This window comes from Diadema antillarum, unplaced genomic scaffold, assembly GCF_040938485.1.
Source record: "Diadema antillarum isolate AM-2024a unplaced genomic scaffold, OU_Dant_1.0 seq00000049_RagTag, whole genome shotgun sequence".
Lineage (NCBI taxonomy): Eukaryota > Metazoa > Echinodermata > Echinoidea > Diadematoida > Diadematidae > Diadema > Diadema antillarum.
Genome location: NW_027271158.1, coordinates 271761 through 281790, shown reverse-complemented (window position 1 = coordinate 281790; position 10030 = coordinate 271761). Strand labels below are relative to the sequence as shown.

Genomic DNA, 10030 nt, shown 5'->3' with positions numbered 1-10030 from the left:
CGATATTCTAAAAGAAATATTTCACGTTACATCTTGGTCTTTTCTTCATACTATCGTCATTAACTGTGAGTCAACAAAATAGAATGCATGTTGTATGTACTTTTGCTGTGTAAAATTATAGCCATTCAATGCCATGAATCTCTTTTTGATTTCTACTTTCATGTGCCCGTAGTTTATTTTAGTTGTTTTATTACATTCCATTTCAACTACATCCAAAGGTTGGAAGAACTTTTTCATATAGGTGTGGCGCGATGTATGTCTATTTGTGTGTATGTGTGTGTGTGGTGGGGGTGACAGTAGAGGTACAAATTGCGCCCCTTTCTATTCTTAGTGGACGTCTAGGGAGGAAAAATTAAACGTTCCTGCGATGTATAAATATGCATTCTTCTTTGCCCGTTGATACAGTAATTATATTTTGGTCAAGAATTTAGCAACTACAACCTCTTTGCCCCGAAGGTTATAATTACTGACTGGTGATACACATACAACCTATTACCGGTTTCACGTCAATGAAGGTTTAATGAAAATTTATATAAAGGTCAATGGATATCTCTTAATTAAGGTGATGGCACTACTGACTACCTCCAATTCGAGTTCGCTTGAGTAGCTCTGACAATCTCACTTTTCTTTGTGGAAAACATGTGAAACATCAAAATGTAAAAATCCCCCTCCTCCCCCTCCCTCTTTCTCTTTCAATATGAAAATTATCATCATAATCATAACCACGTCTAGATTATCGGTTTAATTACTCTTTATTCTCTCTATTCTTCTCTTTCTTCTCCTATATACTACCAGGATTACAGCTTTCTTGCTGTCGTCGTCGGGAGGTTTCTATCATCCCCCTCTCATTCTCTTTCTCTCCCTGAGTCTCTCCTTTTTCTCTCTCTCTCTCTCTCTCTCTCTCCTTCTCCCTCTCCCTCTCCCTCCCTCTCTCTTTTTCCTTAACCCCGTATTCCACGAGCATCATGTTGGACCCCCTTGTTTTCTTTTATCGTATTAATGTTATTCATTACCGATTTCCAAACAATCAAGCTTTGTGCGTATTCTTGGCAATCGCTAAGTTGTATGAAAATGAAGATGTAATGTATGTGATTATCATTACAGATGTAATATACAGGTTTTACAACGAAAATTGCTGAAAATAGTCGTATCACTGTGTAATGCCTTATTTGTACAATGTTAATGAAATTGCTGAGAATTGATGTACTTGTAAAGAAATGTCATACAGAGAATAAATCAAAATCAAATGAAATCAAACCAAAGCAAAGCAAAGCAAATCAAGTCGTCCTCTTCTTTTACCATCGATTCGTCTGTGTTGTCTACGTTTCTTTGTCCCCGAACCGTTGTAATTCTTTCATCATAGGAAACGTTACAATCAAAGAAGTTCTTCAAAAATCGATGCGTAGACTAGACAGTCAACAACTGATTTTAATCGTCACTCAAAGAAGAACTCGTTGAAAAACAAGCATCATTAGCAAGCAAAGCATCAAATAAATAAATGAATAGGCATATATCTTGACAATGGTTTTGTTTGCGAACACACTTTGGTGTTTCTTCGGGGGGTTTTTTGGCGATTATTGTTTTTCTTTTTAACGGGGTTGTTGGTTGTTTTTTGGGGGGATTTATTTTCAATATAATTGAAGAGCTTTCAACAACAACAAAAGCGCTAAATCCGTTTATAAAAAATCGATTCAGCACCTTTCGAAAGCAAGCTTTTCATCTCCAGACATTATTTCATGACCGAACATGGCATGAAAAAGAACACTGTGAGAACATTATAGATACATATTGCATCATGTCTCCACTCCAAAATTCTTTTCAGTGATAGTGCTCCAACATCGAAATTGTCTACTGAGACAGAGCTTTTGGAGGTAGAAGAGTGCGATGCATTTTGCTCCCGGAAACCGCCTTTTCTTGAAGTTGATAATTGCACAATTTAAGATGACAACATTAAATGTTAAAATTTTCAATGATATCATTGTGTGGAAAAGCGTTGAATGAAAATGAATAAAATGAGCACTGCTGATAACAACAACTGTCATTTAACCATCAATCAGTGCCATCTCAAAGTTGCCATTGGATAATCTCTTGTATTTGACTCTGCTGTTTCTCGACCGATATTTTCTGCATGAGGCAACGATGAAAATGGTCGCTAAAGTCATTAGCACACCAGTGGCCATGGCCGATAAATACAAGGCGGTTCTAGTGACTGACGATGCTACTGGAGTGGCGCAAAACACATCGCAGTCCGATGGTCCCATGGGGGCGTCATTTTGGTTTCCCGGAGATTCTGCAGGCACAAAAAAGTTTAAATAAACTACATGGATAACTAATATCTTACACCCCATGCAACGAAATAAAAACGCTGATGAAGCATAGCACACTGTGCATACATAATGTAGCTATGTTGTAAATGCTATCAAGCGAAAACGACAAGTAAGCCTAACACAAATTCCGAACGTAATTACAAGGTGTGCTACGAGAATTCTTGGATGGATGCTCTTCACTAAACACATTTTTACCATATCATCTCAGAGGACACTGTCAGTGCGTTGTACCTGTATCACTATAACCGATGCTTCAAACCAGAATCCGTTACAAAACATGATACTTTGTGTTGCCGATGCCATTTCATTGTATACGATATTCGAAAGTATAGAGAAATGATATAATTATCCAACATCCGTTATCTGGATGAATCTTATATCATAGTTATACTCTCCATAGATCTGCAGTGAGTAATTCCATTCTTGCTATGCATTGTTTGATCCTACCTACGGTATAAGTAAGGTGTAGTCTATAAACCCGCCCCTCAAAAAGGATAGGCCTAGAAACAGACAATCAACTCTAATAAGGCGTTGCATTCTTTTAGCAACCTTCATTATATTATCATTATGACAATCCCACGTGGGTAGTCTTTTTTATTTTGTTTTATTTCATTATCATTTTTTTTATTGGGCCCTCTGCTCTATTCTGAAATGTGTCAACAAAATTTTGGTACAGATTCTATGGAATTGGAAAGCATCTTCAATATCAATATACAATTGTCTCGCATCTTCTTAGGGATACAATAATGTACTAGTATTCCTAACCTTCCTTGGGTTTGGTGTTGTACGAATGATCGTCTCGCATACAAACGGGCATGTTGTTTGGAGGAAGGGGCAAGTCTGCATCATCACCAACCCTGAGAATGACCGCCATGCCGAGCTGTTAAACATATAAATGAGGGACGAAAACACACATACACAAAGATAGAGAGACAGATGATAAGAAAATGGATGGATACATACAGAAAGACGTGATGGGCTTCTCTTTTCCAATAACTCAATTATTTTGAACAATATTAGTCTCATTTGATGTAATGCATATGAAGAGCTCGCCTCCAAAAGGCGCTAAATTCATCGTTTTTCAATGGATTTAGTGCCTGCGGGTTAAAAGCTCTCCATACTTATATGATTGTTGAATACATTGTACGTTTTGTTTTCCTTAAATTTGCATGGACAACAAAAGTGTGCCATTGGAAATAAAATTTAATTTGAATCTATTTGAACTGAAAGACAAATAGACAAAAATAGAGAGCGAGAGAGATATCGATAAACTCATCTATAGATGGTTGAATAGAAAGGCATAGAGATGATAATGAAAAAAAATGTTGAACGTATCATTAAAATTGTACATGATAAAACATAAAAGAAATATGTCATATTTATGCATACATGCATAATTTCATATCCTCACGTTCTGAATAATCTTCGATGGTGTCAATCGTTGTTGTCGTCGTTGTTGATGATGATGATGATGAAGTTGTATTTGGGTTATAGCTGGGGCAACGTGCAATTAATTTCAATATGGAAAAATAAAAACAAAAAGATTGGAATGATGTTCCTGATTAGTCTGCATGTCACTGTTGTTGTTTTTTTCTACTTAGCTGAGTTTGTGCTCCGATTTACCTCTTGATGTAGATCCATATGACAGTGAAACAGCCACCATCCAGGATTATCTGCCCTGAGTCTCAGAATCACGAACCGCTGGGCCATCATAATGGTATCTTTCCGGAGAGGTCGCTCTAAATTTTTCTCCAGTTCTCCTGCAGAGAATCCATTGTGTGCATCATAAGTGATTTGACGCTATGGCGGTGACCTCGACACTAAGTAAAACAGACCCATGAGTTGGACACTAGGCAAATAAGGCCCACGAGCTCGATACTAAAGTGCACATTAATCCCAGTGATGTAATGGCGCGCTCGTGGGTATTTTAGCTAAATGTTAATCTCATGGGCACTTTGCATGTAGTGTCTAATTCGTGGACCGTATAGCTCTTGGGCCTATTTTAGTTGATGTCGAGCGTAGGGGCCTTATTTATCTAGTGTTTGGTTCGTGGGCTGTATAACTCGTGGGCTGTGTGACTCGTGGTTGTCAAGCTCGTGATGTGCACCCCTGACGTGAATCATCAGTCATTTTCTTGGGTCACTGAGTGCTAACCCCATTAACGAGGAAAAATTAATGTAGTTAAAAAGGACAAAATACGAAGAAAAATGTTGGAAGAATCAAATTCATGGTGGAAATATGTCTCCCTATAACGCATCCCGTTCTATTTCGTTGATATATTGTCAGAATCAATAAGATAGACTCTTATTTTTACTAAGAGATTTGTACCTCTCGTGAGGTTACCATGAATACACGATACCAACGATTAAAGTTTCATATACCTCTTTCATTCATCTCCTTCACTTGCTCCAGAGGAACTTGGTCGCCATTATCATAAGCGATGACGTAGAAGTGGTTTCCATGGAGATGGAGAGGGTGTGGTTCAAATTCCCTTTGTGACTTGGTAACGAGTATCAATTCCACAACCTGTCAGACGATGTCATGGAATAAAAAGTACTAAATATTCGTCTTGAAAAGAGAACATGATAATCATGAAACAAAGATACGGGAAGCATACTCTATATTTTCCTCATCAGCAAACCTTTCGAGAAAATTTTGATTGTACATGTAGGCCCTACTTGTGTTTGACGTGTACTACACCTATATAGCTATTGTGGCAGTGAAATGTGGAAACAAGCTGTTCTGTTTTTCATTCCACTTTATTTCAACTGTTGTATTCGAATTTCAATGTCGCCATATCAGGGCATCTGACAAAGTTTCATTCGAATATCACTGCATGTTGCAATTTTGATGTAATTGCATTAGAATTTGTTTCAAATAGGCGAAGCCGAATCTTTAAAAAGACACTTTGACAAAACACAATAAACTTCGATACTAGTAAGTTTTTGATAAAACTGTGTGGGAGTTTATATCATTGCAATGGTCAGTAATGACATTTCGAGTGCCTTCAAAAGAGTATCAAAATGTCCGCAAAGAATATGATCTAGACACATAGCAGCAGGGAGGTGACTTCCTGATAGCAGATTTTTTTTTAACAATAACAAAACGCGAAGAAGGTGAGTGAATTTTGCGTTAGCACTTGATGATTGATCCATGCGAGAGGTACAGTAATATTATCATAGTTTACCTGACCTAGCTTGACCTCAATCACGTGAATACAGCTGCAGTATTCCTTTCCGCAGTCTCTCCCCGTCGTTGCCAATAGCAACTCCATCGTGCAAAACTCGTCGTCGGGCACGAGGTCGTGGTGGCTGAGCACAGGAACGGGTGGGAGTGCGAAGCTGATGTTGTTCAGCATGTGCGTTCGTTTGGCCGTGTAGGTGGCACCGTTTTGGCCGCCTTTCTCCACGGGGTAGTAAAGCGGGTGATGTAGCTTGGGAGAGTTTCGGTAGAGAGAATCGACCTCGATGTAATGCCTAACATCTGGGTCTTTTCGGACAACTTCAGGTGATATGTTCAGACCTATACATGACACAAGATAAAAGAAGTAGCAACAGCATGAATAATTGGAACAATAATGACAATGACCCTCTTAAACGTTTCAGCGTGAAATGTAAAGAACAAGGTCAAATAGTGGTAAACTTGAGAAAATGGCATTTAAGACGGATGTCCATACCTCTTACGACAATTAATGAATGACGTATTATACGTAGCTCTGACTTTCTTGAGGCGTACATGATGGCTGTAATGATGGACGTTTCTGATGATTGGCAATGACCTGTATAGGCTTTTTTTTTTTTTTTTTTTTTACTCTTCATAGCTCAGTGTGTTGTTGTATCTGAGTCTCTTACATAATGTAAACGGGGTTTAAAAAAACAACAACATATGCGCACCTCTCAAATCGACTAGACCTGGCCCTGAGGATGACATCCGTTCATGGTTCGGCAAATTGAGAATTACACCATTCTGCACCTCATCATCCAACTCTCCAGTCGGCTCCTCAATCGGCGCTCCGTTGTAACGTAATATCGCAAGCTGTTCGATACCTTCGCACTCAGACCCCTCCACGCCACGCACCCGCAACCAATAGTTATCTATCGGTTTGTCGGCGGCGAGAACAAAATCGTATCGCTCACCTCCCGATATCACGAAACCATTCACTGAAATTGGATCGAATGGCGAACCATCGGAAGCGATTACTGTTATCGTGTGACCGGCTACCGATAGTATTAGCGGGCAATTCGTCACCGCGGTGTTGATCGTCCGAAATCGATGTCTCAATCCGGGTGTAACACTAAATACTCTGCGCTGAAGTTCTGCTTTCAAATCGTCCTGCTCAAATACCTGTTGATGTAAGCCAATTGTTTTCAAAAAATAGTTATTCCCAACAGGAATAATACAGATAGATAGACAAGGAAATCTACTTGTTTTGGGAGACACTTAATTGTTCTTTGTATCCCACGTCACTTCGCAAGGTGATAGGCAGAATCACGCTATGGTACACCGCAAACTAAATATTATATTATCCGAACTATGCATCGTCATAGCTTGAATGGAACAATGTTTTAATGACAGAAAATGTTGGAATCAAGTGAATATAGAAGGCAGTGGGCCAGTGACAATATAGTGTTATTACGTAACATCTTATAAAATCACTAACAAAGGGATGAAACAAACGTCACAATAGTGAAGAAACAAACCTGTCCCGCGCCACGCCCATTAATAAGGAGCCCATCTGGTTCCCCAGGCCCATCGGCATGGAGATCCATCATCATGTGCTGCATCGCCATCACGTCCGTCCAGTCGGACAGCACGAGCACGTGGTCGACGCGATCGACGTCGTAGAGGTCGCCGTGCTCGTCGACGTCCTTGGCCTGCCGCACGACGAGGGATCCGAAGATGCCGTCGGCCCGTTGCAACCCCGAGTGGGAGTGCCACCAGTGGGTGCCCGGTGTCTCGGCCACGAAGTCGTAAGTGAAGGTCTGTGGGTGGGGTATCGGACACTGCGTGATCATCGACGTCCCGTCCATGTGAGGAGAATGGCGTTGATGCTGGCCGTGCCAGTGGATCGCCAGACCTTCGGAGTTGTCCAGGAGATTGTGAACTTTCACCTGAATTCGGTCACCCTGACATACCTTAACAGGGAAAAGAAACAATGGGCAAATTCCCGTTGTTGATATGTTTTACTTGGACAGTATTCATCCATACGCCCTGAGGAAAGGAAACTTAGTAATTCAGTAGATCACTCCTGTCCATGGCAAGGGTTTTTTTGTAAGCCTTAAAAGGTATGCAGATTATCTTTCGTTTAACACTCATTCGTTCATGTATTTTGTATCATACTTTATGTCTTGTACTTCTTAGAAATGTGATTTTAAAATTGTATACTTTGAATATCGTACATTTATTACAGTTTGTTGGATGGACAGAAAGTATATAGTGAAACTGAACTGAAATTTGCGAAACTTATTCCAACTATATAACCGTGAGATGAACTGCCATTGAATTAGGTTTATACAAAGATATTGTTGCCAAAGTAATAAACTACATGTAACACTATATGGTCTCAGAGTCAAGAGCACTCATGGTGATACATTATATACATGTTTCACTATCACGTGATCGTGTTAAGCCAAGGGCCGACAGGTATTTGACTAATCCATGTGCTTAACATTTGCTGTCATGATACTACTCCGAGGAAAAAAAGTGAAATCGATTCTTAACTTCGATAAGTGTTGGTTTTTTTAAGTGTACCACCACACACACAAAAAAAATCAAAGCTTATGGGTATGCTAATAGTTCATCTGTAAGACCACCTTGAATTCGTAATGGTTGGTTATTTTGACTAGTAGGTTATCATTGAAATTTGCTTCCATTTGTTGTATATATACCTGTATACTCGGACCTGGAATTTGGCGGTTGATGGACAAGACTGGACGCTGAACCCCATTCAGTGCTATGCAGTGCGGCCGCTCACAGTCAGTCGAGTTGAAAGGACATCGATAGCATGCTTTAGACATGGAGTAGTACCATTCTGCCGTGAACTCGAACGCGCACAAGTGCGACGATCGTTGTTGAGTGCAATCACGAGCACACATGTGCAGCGAAAGTTCATCTTCACTGAGGTTTGTGGATGGCGCCGACGTTGCAGATACAGGATTGAAGATGAGTACTGCTATATCTGACAGAAATTGCGATAAAGTGGGTATAAAATCCCTCGAAAGCAAGCAAAGAACAAAAACCAAACAAACATATATATGGTACTCTGCGCAGTTATGTTCGAATGATTACTACTTTCCTCATTCGTGTTACAGTTGTAGCTTTTTTGTGAAGAGATCCATAACATTGAAATACCCCCAAAAATAAACGTTTCTTTTTCTACTCAGCTGTTATCAGTCACCCAGAAATGACTTTTCGGTTGTTCCCGTATGTAGTTAAAATCGACAATAAAGATAGTAACTGTAGAGACTTGTAATCTAGTCTCAAACGGTTTGCCGCTGGTTATCGCCTAACGAAATCACAGCAAGTAAGGAAACTCTCATACTTAGTAACTCACTTTGATCTTGAGAATATCTCTGCATCTAACGTGAAATGGAAATATGCTTGACCATTATGGAGATATTGAATTTAGTCTACGTTTCCCCAATTTGCACCTATAGTAGACGACGCTAAGTATTGGTAACAATAGTCAAGATCCGAGCCGTTGAATATTTTAGAGCGTATAACTTTGTACTTTGATTCGTACAAGTGATTATCCCTGCTTCGAAACAAATCAACAAGATAACACTCATTGTGAAAAGCCATTGACGTTCATGATTGATGCCACGTGTACTTCGAGATCTTTGTACCATGGTGCTAATCAGAGACTTCTGTTATGCAGCACTTGCGTAATCATGACTTACATGACATCTATACTTCTGCAGAATGATGTTCGATAGCAGGAGTATTCCATATACTTTGAAATAATACATAACTTAAAGATAACAATATGATTAATATTGATCAATATCAACGATGAAAAAAAAATGAGAAGACAAACCTAAGAATTTTGGGAGCATTCTTTTCCATTTTAGTGGTAATTGTCATTGTCTTTGCATTAGTGCTATTGGAAAGAAGAAAATTGCAAAATTGAGACGCGATGAGTTTTTTGTTTTTTGTTTTTTTTTTAGATAAAGTCTAGTCAGAAATGCATTTGTGACCAATTCTTTTCAACATAGTCTCAATCGTTACATCGGCTTAACCACATGCCTATTATTGATATACAGCGAGTGCAATATCAACTTTATTTGTTTATGTTCAATATCTGAAATTATGTAATTAAATCATTTTTCTGTAGGGAGTTTTGTGATAAGTTTTGTTTTTTGTTTTTCACAAATTTTTTATTGATTCCCTATTCAAAACAATTACATAACAAATCAAATCGCATATATTACAAAATCCACGATTTAGTATAACACAAATATAATGATATCAAACCAAGCTGTACTTTCAGCAGAAACAGTACATTCGTAAAGAATATACAATGCACCAGAGAAAGAAAACAACATAGGCCTACACTGCTTACTTACTTTCGTTATAATCAAATCGAGCTGTACTTTCAGCATAACTCTACAATTATTAAAAAAAAAAGAATACTTAACACATCATCAATCTTTCCACACGCCCAAATGGAATCAATATTCCCTAATCACCCCCCCCCCTCCCCT

At 39.0% G+C, this 10030-nt stretch overlaps 1 protein-coding gene across 1 annotated transcript; it reads right to left on the bottom strand.

Annotated features, from left to right (window-relative positions):
* Positions 1 to 2042: 2042 nt before the first annotated feature.
* LOC139725555 (uncharacterized) lies at positions 2043 to 9233 on the bottom strand. Its single transcript, XM_071636646.1, has 9 exons — positions 9227 to 9233; positions 8216 to 8505; positions 7028 to 7462; positions 6221 to 6671; positions 5515 to 5849; positions 4709 to 4853; positions 3951 to 4087; positions 3093 to 3207; positions 2043 to 2290 (listed from the first exon to the last, which is right to left on the bottom strand). The coding sequence occupies exons 1-9, from the start codon at positions 9231 to 9233 to the stop codon at positions 2043 to 2045; spliced, it is 2163 nt and encodes a 720-aa protein (XP_071492747.1).
* Between the last annotated feature and the right edge of the window lie 797 nt (positions 9234 to 10030).